The sequence below is a fragment of the Pseudophryne corroboree genome, chromosome 7 (genome assembly GCF_028390025.1).
Source record: "Pseudophryne corroboree isolate aPseCor3 chromosome 7, aPseCor3.hap2, whole genome shotgun sequence".
Classification (NCBI taxonomy): domain Eukaryota; kingdom Metazoa; phylum Chordata; class Amphibia; order Anura; family Myobatrachidae; genus Pseudophryne; species Pseudophryne corroboree.
In genome coordinates, this window is record NC_086450.1 from 442,691,095 (window position 1) to 442,706,585 (window position 15,491).

General features: G+C 42.9%; 1 protein-coding gene across 1 annotated transcript in view; it reads right to left on the reverse strand.

The window, feature by feature from the left end:
- Positions 1-295: 295 nt before the first annotated feature.
- Positions 296-15,491, reverse strand: part of SLC5A10 (solute carrier family 5 member 10) — a 167,014-nt gene continuing 151,818 nt past the window's right edge. The window contains exons 5-7 of the mRNA XM_063934937.1: positions 7,666-7,881; positions 7,246-7,351; positions 296-896 (exon numbers count right to left, since the gene is read on the reverse strand). Coding sequence (XP_063791007.1) covers positions 703-896; positions 7,246-7,351; positions 7,666-7,881 — 516 coding nt within the window. The 3' untranslated portion in view covers positions 296-702. The remainder of the gene's footprint in view (positions 897-7,245; positions 7,352-7,665; positions 7,882-15,491) is intronic.

The window sequence follows — 15,491 nt, forward strand, 5'->3', positions numbered from 1 at the left end:
TTAACCCAAAATATGGCTGCCTCCACTGTGCATGAGTAACAGGAGCACTTTAATTTGATGCAGGAAGATTAATTTAATACCAGGAAATAGGTATATTGGTAAACGCTCCCTCACTGAAAGCATGCTGTTGATGACGACTCTGAGGGAAAATGTTCGGCTCAGTGATTCATGACCTGGTGCAGAGAAATTATTTCTGACACACAATATTTCCTGAGTGTCATGGCTATAAAAGACAGATTTAAAATCCCCTTTCTTGGTTAACGAGGAGGAGGCAGTTAATTTAATAACATGTTTTATTCAATAATTGTACTTTATTCATTCACACAATCTCAGGAATGCCACCTTCCTGCCTGTTTAGGCTCGGTGGTCCGCCATCTTGGTTTTGTCACGTGTCATGCATTGCCAGCTCTGGCTGCCGGATCCAATAGTATTTAACCGGAGCACTGAAAGTATATACTGTTGACATGCGTGTGGTTCTGGTAAATGATTCAATAGGAAAGTGTCAGCAATTAGCAGATCCACGGCTGGCCCAGGCTAGTACCATGTAAAGTTGTGCAGGCGTCTTTAGTTACCACATTATTAAAGATGTGATGCGTTATCCTCATCTCCTTCACTGCGACAGCCAGTTGGCATCGAAAGGTATTCATTTACAGGGCAGCGAGATTACTAATGTTTAGGCGTTTTCCCTCCGATCTTGGCATTTTAGGCAAAATATGCATAGAAGAAAATGTTGACACATATCAGAATGATGGCATTAATGCAGCACACGCGCGCCCAGAACGGATCCTCTTGAATACTCTGCTGCTGAAGAGGGTTAGGGGTCTCCGCTGCTTCTTTGGGTTGGCTGCAGAACACACTGCTGCAGGTCCGACTGCGCACTGCACCATTTTCTGGAGCTAACCGTGGGAATGAGAAAAACCAACAGAAAATTAATTAGAAAAAGGTCCAAAGTTAAAGAAAACCTAAGCCCAGAGACGTAAAGGAGAGCTCCGCCCAAAAACGACTTTTTACCGTGCAATGTATGGAGCATTTAGGATCAGATTTTTACTACTACTGGGTAAAATTCAATCCAATCAAAATATTGGTTGAGTGATCGTTTGATCGGTCACACCAGATTTGCACATGGTAGAGATACAGTAAAATAATTCAGTTGATGAGTGTGACCTGACAAGCACATTGCTAGTGTAAGTACAGTACTAACAAGCATATTTCTCTAATTAATTTTTACTAAAATAATATGAAAAAGGGTGTTTTCACACACTTTTCACATTATTTTAGGGTCACCAGAATGTACTAAAGGGCAATTGGAGGAGGATTAGCAAAATTCTTCTCTAAGCCCTTTAATTCGCATTCTGGATCGCATTTCCCATACTTGTAATGGGAAATGCCATCTGTGCGCATTTACAAAAACAAAATTGTAAAAAAAAAATCGGAGGGAGTCCTGTGATAATAACGCTATCTTGGGATAGCATTGTGGGTTCCCTGCACATTTTCAGGAAGTCCCTAAACTAGAGAGGTGTGGCCATATTCCTCTATCCTATGCCCTCTCTTCCATAGCATAGAGGTCCTGAGTTGATTGATCTTTAACTAATGTGCATGCATGAAAACCCCTGCACATGCTCCTGATGCTGTGTGTACATAGCTGCAGCAGTGATTCAGCCATATGCAGGAATAACTGTATAGGTGATGTATTGTGTGCTATTGGGTGGTGACTGAGAGGCAATTGGTGGATGTCAAACAAGACGCACGCATATAGGTGTGTTATGGGAGTGTCACGGACGTGTCGTTTAAACACACTACTGCTGACACAAGAGGCCATACTCAGACAGAGAGACGGCGCCTGGTGCAAGTTTAGATGATGCAGCCAATGTGTGTCTGTACGCACTAGACTACAGAAAAAGACGATGAAGTGGCTGCTTCTGCGTACGTCTCAGACCAAAATGAAACAAGTAACTACAATTAATACAGAAAATAGTATGCACTATCAAGGGAGCGCTGGAATCTTGTTGGATTTAAATATATTTAATTTATTTATACTCCAATTTACAACATAATATAAAACATAAACCATATATATGTAAAAATACTATGATCCACATACAATAACTCATAAAAAATTGCCCTTAAAGTTCATTTGTAAATAATGTCCATAAATTATCTTTAGTATATATATACATTTAGTAACAATTGTTATTCTTGGACAACCATCTCTTTAAGAAAGCCGGGATACAAAGTTGCAGTCATTAATTATAGCCACTTGGTAAGATTGATAAAATTGACAGGGGGAGAGCGTTGTGTATTCAACTGTCCACAGCGGTATGCTACGACCCCAAATTGTATGTTGCCATATTGTATTTCTTTATCCGGAATAGGATTTGAAGTTATTAATTTCAATCACTTATGAGCTTTTTGCTGCTGACAGGGGGCGTCCGCTGTATTAGATTTTAGCCGCAGCAATACACTCCACCCCTGTGCTGTCTAGCCGCAATAGTTGTCACAGGTTACTCACGGCTGTAGCGGCTTTGAAATGAACAGGGTGCGGACCTCCTTAGCTCGGTCCCGCTGTAGCTTTTACCCTGTTTGAAGACTTTCGGGCAGTCAGAGAAGGTGAATAATAATAACGGGCAGCAGGATGCAGGTGCTGGTGCCTTCCTTACGCGTTTCTCCGCTAAACTGGCAGGCGGTTTCGTCAGAGGATATTCTCAGCAGCAGCATTGGTGTGGTTTTTAAAGTAAGGTGGACCAATGAAAACACTACTAACACTAATTAAACACATCTGTTGTTTAAATCAATACATATGTATGGAGTGTGTAATCACCATTAAAAGACATCAATTTTGAACAGCTCAAATATTCTTGGTGGTATATTCATTAAACCGCATAAAATTAGCGACATATGTTTAAAAATATAGGTATGTAAACTTATATCTAATATAAATATAAAATATATGTATATATATAAACCAGGTCTTTTTGACCTGTGATGTAGAATCACTTTACACTAATATACCACACTGCGAGGGCATCGAGGCATGTCGCCACTATCTTAGTTCCGATGAGGGTCTGATGCCTGAAAGACGTGAGTTTGTATTGGAGTCAATTGAATATATTTTAGCACATAACTATTTTTTATTTAATTCACAGTTTTTCTTACAAGTGCACGGTACCACCATGGGCACCAAGTTCGCCCCGAGTTTTGCCAACTTATATATCTCTTCGAAGAGAAATATATCTGGGGAGGTCCTTATGCGGCGAACTTGGTGCTCTATGGTCGGTACATTGATGATCTTTTTATTATTTGGGATGGGGATTCTAGTGTTTCTTCCTTTATATCCTATATTAACACTTTTGGGCTAAAATTCACACACTCTTGTCACCCATCACACATTGCTTATCTGGATGTTGCTCTCTCTGTCAGGGAAAGTGTCATAATAACAGAGACATTTAGGAAGGAAGTTGAATGTAATAATTACTTAAACTATACTAGCTGTCATCACCAAAAATGGAAGGATAATATACCAGTGGGATAATATTTGAGGATGAAGAGAAACTGTACTGAAGCTAGTGAGTTTCATAAACATGCGGCTATATTAACTGATGCTTTCTTAGATCAGGGATATCCCCCCAGATTATTAGAAAAATCTTTGGAGAAAGTGACAAATAGAGAGAGAAGTTCTTTATTGTCTAAATCCATGAGTAGTAATATACAAGATTCTAATACTAACATTATTATAGATAAAAAAAGTGATAACAAAATACTCCCTTTTATAACTAAATACAATATATGTTCAAATTAAATTAGAAGTGTTCTATCTAAGAATTTTGAAATTCTCAAACTAGATAAAGTATTGAATTCATGTTTAGGAGAGTCAGTGGGGGTAGTTTTTCGTAAGGCTAAGACCATTAAAAATGTTATTTCACCAAGTTTTTTTCATAATCAAGGTACTGATATCTCCAAAACAGAAAATTGGTTAACAAAATTACGAGGTTGTTATAAATGCGGTAGAAAGAATTGTTTGACCTGTTCACATATTATCAACAGAAGCTTGACTTTTGAGTCTTTCTCTTTAGGTCATACGTTTGACATAGAGACAATAATTAATTGTCAACAGTCGTATGTCATTTATTTAGTAACCTGTATATGTAAAAAACAGTACGTGGGGCGGACAATTAGAAGTTTGAATACGAGATTTCTTGAGCACAGGAGAAATGTAATTAAGAAAAATTGTAAACATAGCCTTTCAAGACATATTGTCATGAAGGGGATGTTGGGGTACTTAAGGTGCAGGGAATGGAATTTATAGCTCCAACGCCACGAGGGGGGGACAGATATAATCAGTTATGTACAAGAGAGGCTTATTGGATATTCTCGTTGGGGACCCTCATGCCTGAGGGTCTCAACAAGAATGTCGAACTGAATAACATTGGAGACTGAAAAGTCTCTGTATAATTGCTAGCTAATGGTGGGCACTAATGACCCCCATGCATATATTATAATATAATCTTTATGTAGGGTTCTAATACCTGAGGATACCATTAATCAGTGTTCTCGGTTTAGTGATATTTCTTCCTCCCACACATGGAGGGTTACCTCTCTCTTTCCTCTTTTCTTCTTTTTTATTATTTCTAGGGTAAATTCATTAATTTTTAGAAATATGTTTTTATTGTGTTTTTTAGTTTAGTTTAGAGCTGGACTAATATGATAGAACAAAACATAAAGTCCGTATATGTGGGTGTACATATGTACATATACACTTTAGTATTTAGGTGTTAGGACTAATAGCAACATGTGCTTTGAAACAATTTCTGGGACCTATGAGTAAAATCAGTAGGTTAACAACTGAGTTTGTTACAAATTACAAATAAGAAGAACCAACAGAGTATATAATAACAAAAAGGATGTTTAATGTAAACTTGGTTTGAAAAGCAAGAAAAGAAATTGGGGTTGTTTCGGGTTGTGGGTGGGATCGGGTTCGCTCGGGTTGCGAACCCAGGACCCTGTGGTTGGATGGCCGGCTGTGTTCTCTCAGAGCCATCAGAGCCCCTTATGAATGGAATGAATAAACGTCATGACTAGTAGTGCAGATGTGTTATGAAATAACATTTGGTAGATAAGGTTATCACTAGCTGATTAGTAACGATGGATATCATGTATTTATAGAGCGATATACACCATAGAGGTTGTGTTTAATATTAATTTTATTAAATTAAATAAAAATTTCTGATTTAAATCTGAATGTAAAAGAGCAATACTAAAGTTGTCTCGATTTGGGTGAAGGATGGGTTTGTCTGGGTTTTGAACTCGGGTCCTTGTGAATGAATGGTCTGTTACATTCCCTCTGAGCCACAAGCATCTCCCTTGAATCCAATGTATGTTTTTTTGTATGTTAAATTTATAATTGAATTGTTCATTATATCTCCTGGTCAGTTTCTGGTTTATATATATACATATATTTTATATTTATATTAGATATAAGTTTACATACCTATATTTTTAAACATATGTCGCTAATTTTATGCGTTTTAATGAATATACCACCAAGAATGTTTGAGCTGTTCAAAATTGATGTCTTTTAACGGTGATTACACACTCCATACATATGTATTGATTTAAACAACAGATGTGTTTAATTAATGTTAGTAGTGTTTTCATTGGTCCACCTTACTTTAAAAACCACACCAATGCTGCTGCTGAGAATATCCTCTGACGAAACCACCTGCCAGTTTAGCGGAGAAACGCGTAAGGAAGGCACCAGCACCTGCATCCTGCTGCCCGTTATTATTATTCACCTTCTCTGACTGCCCGAAAGTCTTCAAACAGGGTAAAAGCTACAGTGGGACCGAGCTAAGGAGGTCCGCACCCTGTTCATTTCAAAGCCGCTACAGCCGTGAGTAACCTGTGACAACTATTGCGGCTAGACAGCACAGGGGTGGAGTGTATCGCTGCGGCTAAAATCTAATACAGCGGACTCCCCCTGTCAGCAGCAAAAAGCTCATAAGTGATTGAAATTAATAACTTCAAATCCTATTCCGGATAAAGAAATACAATATGGCAACATACAATTTGGGGTCGTAGCATACCGCTGTGGACAGTTGAATACACAGCGCTCTCCCCCTGTCAATTTTATCAATCTTACCAAGTGGCTATAATTAATGACTGCAACTTTGTATCCCGGCTTTCTTAAAGAGATGGTTGTCCAAGAATAACAATTGTTACTAAATGTATATATATATACTAAAGATAATTTATGGACATTATTTACAAATGAACTTTAAGGGCAATTTTTTATGAGTTATTGTATGTGGATCATAGTATTTTTACATATATATGGTTTATGTTTTATATTATGTTGTAAATTGGAGTATAAATAAATTAAATATATTTAAATCCAACAAGATTCCAGCGCTACCTTGATAGTGCATACTATTTTTCCATATATATTACAATTGGTGGGACAGTACCACCGGTGGGAGACGCAGGAATCTTCTGTGGGTGTTTTTTATATATATATCCAAACAGTTTTTGTGGTTTGCAAGCGCTGTGTTTTTATTAATTTATAATTAATACAGAAGAACAGCGAAGTTGCCCACTGGCCCAGTTGGCAGATGTGGGCACCGCAGCCCTGTTCCTGGTATAACAATAAGGAGACCCCACAGCTCCTCACAATGGCCCTCATTCTGAGTTGATCGCTAGCTGCTTTCGTTCGCAGCGCAGCGATTAGGTTAAAAAGTGGCACTTCTGCGCATGCGTATGGGGCGCAGTGCGCACGCGCGACGTACTTTCACAAAAGACTGCAGTTTCACACAAGGTCTAGCGACGCTTTTCAGTCGCACTGCTGGCCGCAGAGTGATTGATAGGAAGTGGGTGTTTCTGGGTGGTAACTGACCGTTTTCGGGGAGTGTGTGTAAAAACACAGGCGTGTCAGAAAAAAATGCAGGAGTGGCTGGGGAAACGTAGGCGTGGCTGGCCGAACTCAGGGCGTGTTCGTGACGTCAAAACAGGAACTAAACAGTCTGAAGAGATCGCAAGCTAGGAGTAAGTCTCGAGCTACTCTGAAACTGCACAATCTTTTTTTGTAGCAATGCTGCGATCCTTTTGTTCGCACTTCTGCTAAGCTAAGATACCCTCCCAGAGGGCGGCGGCTTAGCATTTGCACTGCTGCTAAAAGCAGCTAGCGAGCGATCAACTCGGAATGAGGGCCCATGATGGTAATACTCTATCATACACACAGAAGACCTGAGCTACCTTCGTTCTCTCCTCGGCAGGTGTGGCTTCGACTGGATATTTTTCTGAGGGTCATCTCTGGTGGGTTCCTGCCTCGGGGTATTGTCCACCATGTGAGGTTTGTCACCTGTCCCAAAACAGAGATATTTATTCATTCATTTTATTTTTTTTATTTTTTTTGTGCTTAATTTCAATTGTTTTTAATAAACAAAATAAAATAAAACCATATACCGTAAAAGTGTGGCAAACAGTGAAATTGTTATCTTTACCGGTAATAACCCATCGTTTTGGAAATGAATGGGCCAATGGAATGAACGGGAGAAGTTAACATGTACATGGTGCCCACAACTCCGCTGTGTCTCGCAACCAGTTTACTTTGAAATAAGCTTGTTTATTCTGTAGCTTTGTCATACAGAGCCCTCATTCTAATAAGGAACCCACCTGGGAGTGGAGAGGAGGCTCAGTTAACAGACTGATCCCCACCACGACTCCCACCGTCAGCGCGCATAAGATGATGGCAAAGTGCAGGTAGTGGATGTCCTTCAAGATTGACGGTCTCTCATCAGGAATTCCGCAACGGGGTATGGGATACACAAACTCCATGATCATCCGCACTAGTCCAATCGCAAGGCCCACCATCAGACCCCAAAATGCACCCTGTGAGGAAAAGATAGGCATATGAAAACATCAAAAACAATGCTTCATTCATTTATGGGTACCCAGGGTCCAATACTAGGAAGATCGCTAATAACGTCACTTTAATCTCTGACCAATATGGCCGCTTAGCTCTCATTTTGTGTGAGGAGAAATACCTTGAATGGAATGCCACCATTTTGAGCTAACCTCAACTGCTACTGATACGCCAGCCAGGTTACATGTCCCTGATGGCTGGGTAGTTAGTAGAACATTGTAGGGGCTTAATAATCTCCACTTAAACATCATGGAACAATTTTAACTTTGTCCGACATAAACATGTAGAATGGGTTACAGGCACTAGGCCCATCTGACAGAAAAATATATCTATCTGAGCAAATAAATATACAATTTAGCTTCATATTCTCCAGTTTCTAAATGATACCTTAATAGATTATAGTAATTACCACAGATAGTCACATATAATAGAACATATTTTGCAGTGTAGACCTATAATTCTTGCATAACATGTTGGTGTAACACCCTGGTGCTAGTAGCACACATTGAAATTACTAAAATTGAATAAGGAATGCATATACCTGATTACTATACAGTACATCCATTTTATTTGCAGTATGATACTAAAGTGTATCCCTCTTCAACATGGTGACCATGGAGGCAGCCATTTTGAGAATGCATCAGATAACTAGTTCCTAGTTATCTGATGCATTCTCAAAATGGCTGCCTCCAGTAACATTACTGAGAAACAAGTTGGGGATATGTTCGTATGAGGCCAGTAATCAATTATTATTTATGGAATATCACCCGAAAACACCAGTTTTCAGGGAGTTCCTGCAAATAATAAGTATCCCATGAATGTATCACAGAGGACCGATATCTGCTGCGTCATCTGGTTTCGACCGCAAAAGTATCACCCAAAGAAACCTAAAGGCTGCCTTCTTGCTGAATTTACCAAGCTCCTGATAGCTAACGCCTTTGTAGTTGGGCAGCAGACCACATGTGCAGTATTGCGGTGGATGCCAGCAAATGAAAGTGTTGTGTCCACTTTTGCAATCACTTTATTTTCACACATCGCAGGGACGGGCTCCTATCAGAGCCCCTGTTTCTGCATGTGTTCAATGATACATGCTGGCAGTATTTCATTTCTGATTGCCACAAATAGTTGCTATAAGGATTAATTATCGTGTGTAGGCCTTGGCAATTAGTAAATATGCACCTATAAGTTTTACATTACACCAAAAGAATTTTAGAGAAGTTTGAGATCCATTTGTTTGCCTTAGAACAAGGGGGAGCGAGGTGCGGTTAAAATGCCGACTGACGGGACCTCGGCAGTCAAAATCCCGGCGCCGGAATCCCGACACTCATCAGAATGGCGATGCCAGAATCCCATCAGGAGACAGCTGGCATCACAACTGAAAGTATAGCAGGCGGGGCCAGGTTAGGGATGGGGGTTATGTTTTTGTCACCGCCCGGGGGGGGGGGGGGGGGGGTAGGGTTAGGCTGCGGGAGGGAGGGGGGAGGTTAGAGTTAGGCTGTGGGGAGGGAGAGTTATGGTTAGGCACCACCGGGGAAGGTTAGGTATAGGCACCTATGTGAGCAGTTCAGTGGCTTTGTGCGCTACCATCGCCAGCCATGACATATCTGCAGCACTCTCGTAAGATGCAACATCTCTGTGCGTGTTCTTAGTCACCCCCCTGTTATCTCACAGTCTCTGCCCAGGAACCCCTTATATTTCTGCTATCATGCTTTCAGATAAGTGCTGCAACTCTGTACGTACAAAATCGGGACGCATGCGCAGTGTGACTCAGATGCACACATATACAAAAAACATTGCTCCACTGCGTCCGACTCAAAATCAGGCCCAATATGTTTAAAATATGTAATCTGTACAGTGCCTTGCTAAAGTATTCACCCCCATTGGCTTTTAGTTTTTACCTATTTTGTTAAATTACAACCTGTAATTTTATTTTTTTAATCTGAATTTTATGTGATGGATATGCACAAAATAGTCTAAATTGGTGAAGTGAAATGAGAAAAATTTATATTAATTTTTTTTTTAGAAAATTGGCATGTGTATATGTATTCACTCCCTTTGCTATGAAGCCCCTCAAAAGTTCTGGTGCAACCAATTACCTTCAGAAGTCACATGATTAGTGAAATGAAGTCCACCTGTGTGCAATCTACTGTAAGTGTCACATGATCTGTCAGTATAAACACACCTTTTCTGAAAGGCCCCAGAGGCTGCAACACCACTAAGTAAGAGGCATCACACCATGAAGACCAAGGAGCTCTCCAAACAAGTCCTGGGACAAAGTTGTTGAGAAGTACAAGTCAGGGTTAGGTTATAAAATAATATCCAAATCTTTGATGATCCCCAGAGCACCATCAAATCTATCGTCTTCAAATGGAAAGAACATGGTACCACAATAAACCTGCCAAGATAGGGCCGGCCACCAAAACTCACAGACCGGCAAGGAGGGCATTAATCAGAGAGGCAGCTCAGAGACCAAAGATAACCCTGAAGGAGCTGCAGAGTTCCACAGCAGAAACCGGTGTATCTGCGCATGTGACCACAATAAGCCGTACACTCCATAGAGCTGGGCTTGTTTTGAGTGTGCCAAAAGGCATGTGGACGACTCCCCAAATGTATGGAGGAAGGTGCTCTGGTCAGATAAGACTAAAATGTAACTTTTCAGCCACCAAGGAAAATGCTATGTGTAACGCAAACCCAACACATCCCATCACCCCAAGAACACCAGTGAAACATGGTGGTGGCAGCATCATGCTGTGGGGATGTTTTTCAGCAGCAAGGACTGTGAAACTGTTTAGAGTGGAGGGAAAGATGAATGGTGCTAAATACAGGGATATTCTTGAGCAAAACCTGTTTTAGTCTGACTGTGATTTGAGACTGGGCCGGAGGTTCACCTTCCAGCAGGACAATGACCTGAAGCATACTGCTAAATCAACACACGAGTGGTTTAAGGGGAAACATTTAAATGTGTTGGAATGACCTAGTCAAAGCCCAGATCCAGATCTCAATCCAATTGAGAATCTGTGGTCAGACTTGCTGTTCACAAGTGGAAATCATCCAACATGAAGGAGATGGAGCAGTTTTGCCTTGAGGAATAGGCAAAAATCCCAGCGGCAAGATGTGGCAAGCTCATAGAGCAGAGGTTCACAAACTGTGTGCCGTGGCTCCCTGGGGTGCCTCGGGACACTTGCAGGGGTGCCCTGAGTTGGTGGTCCAGGACCAATTCAAATTATTCATGGTCAATATAATAGGCAAAACCAGTGCTGGTGGCTGCCAGTCATAAAATATGTGGTCAAACAGAAGCAAATCTGACCCTAAGGATCCCATATAAACGCGATCTACTTAATGTAATATTTCTTTCTACATTTCTCAATAAGAAATTTTTGGCCTAGGGGTGCCATGATTCAAAAAAGTTTGGAAACCACTGTCATAGAGACTTTTCCAAAGTGACTTGCAGCTGTAATTGCCGCAAAAGGTGGCTCTACAAAGTACTGACTTTAGGGGTGTGAATAGTTATGCACGCTGAAGTTTTCTGTTATCTTGTCCTATTTGTTGTTTGCTTCACAATAGAAAAAAAAAACATCTTCAAAGTTGTAGGCATGTTCTGTGAATGAAATGATGCAAACCTTCAAACAATCCATTTTAATTCCAGGTTGTGAGGCATCAAAACATGAAAATTGCAAAGGGGGGGTGAATACTTTAGCAAGGCACTGTATATTGGTATTAAGGGGGGTACACAAAGAGAGATGTATGCTTAATTTCTAAGCAATCTACTAGATTGCTTAGAAATTAAGCACGGATCTCTCAAGACCCACTTCTTCACCAAACCCAGCCAAATCTCATCCTAACCCTCTGTTCTACGCTCTCTATGTACCCCATCTGTGTCACCCCTGTCTGTCTACCCCTCCCCTTTAGAATGTAAGCTCTCACGAGCAGGGCCCTCTTCCCTCATGTGCTTATCCTTTCTTACTTTAATAATCTTCAACTGCACCAAATCCATCAGTCTTCTGCCACCTGATACTTATTCCAGTGTCATCTGCTGATGTAACTATTTTTATTTACCCTGTACTTGTCCTATACTGTCATCAACTGTAAGTTGCTGTTTTCCTGTTTGATTATTTATTTATGTATTCTGTAATTGGGCGCTGCGAAACCCTTGTGGCACCATATAAATAAAGGATAATAATAATAATAATAATAATCTCTGCGTGTGTATGCACGATAGCGATGGCAAAGCGCGGCACAGCGCGGTGCTATCGCTGACTCTAGATTGGCCAATTCTAGTTCGATCGCTCACTACACCACTGGGTGAAGTGAGCGTCCCAACCCCCCCCCCCCCCCCCCCCCCCAACCTCCCCCATCGCGCTGTGTTTTCTGAGCGGGACAGAGATGTGTGCTGAGCGTTCTGTGCTAGATCGGTATGTGTATTCAGCCCTTAGGTTCAGATTCAATATGCTGCCACCCTTGCACACCTGAGCAGTTATGGCTGTGTTGGTGGCAGCAGTGGAAATGAACATGGTGTCATAAATGGTGGTAGCAGTGGAGGTGATCAGGGTGGCAGAAATGGTGCTGTCAGGGGCGACAATGGGGCCGCACAGGAGGGGGGGCATCACGGGGGTGGCCAGTGGGTGGCAGACGGCGGGGTGAAGGGTGCGGGAGTGATTGCTCGCTCCCCCCACACAGGTAGAGTGAGGATTGACTGGTACTGCAGCTGACTCTCTTCCCAGCTCAGCACACTGGGGAGAGATGCTGCTGCAGTGGCAGTCAGTTCTCTCTCTCTCCCTGGATGGCTCTCTGCAACAGGAAAGGGGGAGGGGGGGGTAGCGAGACCCAGGACACTCCATCAGGCATGGACCCGGGAAGAGTACCCACCCATCCCCCCTCTCGGTGCCACTGGTGCTGTGGAGGTGGATGGAGGTGGCAGAAGTGGTGTTGGCAGCAGTGGAGGGGATCGAGGTGGAAGAAATGGTGGTGGTGGCAGCAGTGGAGGTGATCGTGGTGGCAGAAGTGGTGGTGGTGGCAGCAGTGGAGGTGTTCGTGGTGGCAGAAATGGTGGTGGTGGTGGCAGCAGTGGAGGTGATCGTGGTGGCAGAAGTGGAGGTGATCGTGGTGGCATAAATGGTGGTGGTGGCAGTGGAGGAGATCGAGGTGGCAGAAATGGTGGTGGTGGCAGCAGTGGAGGTGATTGAGGTGGCAGAAATGGTGCTGGTGTTGGCAGCAGTGGAGGTGATCGAGGTGGCAGAAATGGTGGTGGTGGCAGCAGTGGAGGTGATCGTGGTGGCAGAAATGGTGGTGGTGGCAGCAGTGGAGGTGATCGTGGTGGCATAAATGGTGGTGGTGGCAGTGGAGGAGATCGAGGTGGCAGAAATGGTGGTGGTGGCAGCAGTGGAGGTGATTGAGGTGGCAGAAATGGTGCTGGTGTTGGCAGCAGTGGAGGTGATCGAGATGACAGAAATGGTGGTGGTGGCAGCAGTGGAGGTGATCGTGGTGGCAGAAATGGTGGTGGTGGCAGCAATGGAGGTGATCGTAGTGGCAGAAATGGTGCTGATGGTGGCAGCAGTGGAGGTGATCGTGGTGGCAGAAGTGGAGGCTGAGGAATGGCTGGTGGTCAGTGTAAGCACCCTACAGATACACTGGAATTAGATCTCTAGAGAAACTGAGGCTGGAGAGCAGATCAGTTGTAGAACAGGCATAAAATCAGCATTTTATTAGATAATAGCTTTCTCTGTAGGACTCACTGAAGCGCAGGACACTTAGGGGGTCATTCCGAGTTGATCGCTCGCTAGCAGTTTTTAGCAGCCGTGCAAACGCATTGTCGCCACCCACCGGGGAGTGTATTTTCGCTTTGCAGAAGTGCGAACGCCTACAAAATAGTTTTGTGCAAAACAAGACCAGCCCTGTTGTTACTCTTCATGTGCGTTGATTCTAACGACGGACGGACGGCTTTTGACGTCACACACCCGCCCAGCGAACGCCCAGCCACGTCGGCGTTTTTTCTGCATTTTTCTAAGTACTCCCTGAAAACGGTCAGTTGACACCCAGAAACGCCCCCTTCATGTCACTCGCCCTGCGTTCAGCCATGCGACTGGAATGTTCGTTAAACTCTGTGCAAACCCTCGATGCTCATTGTATCCGTACGACGCGCCTGCGCATTGCGGTGCATACGCATGCGCAGAAATGCCGATTTTTAGCCTGATCGCTGCGGTGCGAACAATGACAGCTAGCGATCAATGACCCCCTTAGACATTTAGCAAATGAGCAGATATTCTGCAGAACTCCCGCTTTTATCAGGGGAGGGGGTTAGATCATAGGATTAAAATTTATTTCGACAAGGAATCTACACACACCTGTTTATGCAGCAATTATCCCGAATGAAGATGACTGCTGTCTGTGTCTGGATCCAGCCTGTCACATATGCTGGATTAGTAAATCTCTGCCTCTGGCTTACCACGCCTCCATAACGTTTACAATCTGCCGGCAGAACATTCTCAGGATACAGCACTTAGGAGTCCATGTATCAAAGTCCCCAGCAACAAAAATCATATAATATATTTGCTAATAACCAGGATAGTGACCCTCAACAGGCTAAGGGTTCCATTCATCATTGATCACATATTAGCCCTCAGGATCGCATTGCAATGTGTAGTCACTTCGGCTGGATGTATTAATAAGCACCCCCAGGGAAAGGGGCTCCAAAAAGGAACCCGCCCCTGTGATGTGCCAGCGAGATGCTGGAGCTACTGCGCATGCACAGTCTCGCTGCCACTTCCGATGGAACCCTCTGCTGGCTAGGAATGCTGTGAGAAGCCCATAGGCTACAATGGGCCACTGCCACATGAAGATGGCGATAGCTGCAGGGGTGAATCTTGGGAATGCTTCACATTCCAGAAATCGGTCATTCTTGCAGCATCGCATCCCCCGTAGAAACCTATAGGGGCTGCGGCTGCCGGTGGGAATGGAGGGATTGCCGCAGGTATCAGAGAAATCCGCTGCGGTCCTTTCTACATACAATCCTGATATTATTATTTATTCAGTGGCGCACGCAGGGGGGGTTTCCCCTGATGAGACCATTTTTTTATTTTTGAGACGGAGACAGCAGTGTTTCCGTCTCAGTAAAAGGTGCGATCGAGACCGCGACCGCTTACTGTAGCTGCTGCAGCAGCATAGAGCAGAGAACCATGAGTGTCCTGGGGGGAGCTGATGGCTGTACATGCTTAGCCACAGCAGCTCCCTCCGTCCTCAAACACACTGCCGTCCATCTGCTCCGGCCTCCTAGTCGCAGCCCCTGGTATGTATACAATATACAGTACTGTATATGAAGTTTGTGTGTGTGTGTGTGTGTGTGTATGTGTATGTGTGTGTGTGTGTATGCATGTGTGTGTGTGTGTTTGTGTGTATGTATGTATGTATGTATGTATGTATGTATGTATATGTGTTTGTATGTATAAATTAATATGTGTGTTCTATGTAAGTATATATACTCAGTAAATATATATATATATCTCTACATACATACACTATATATATACAGTATATATACAGTATATATATATATATATATATATATACTAGGTGCTTCATC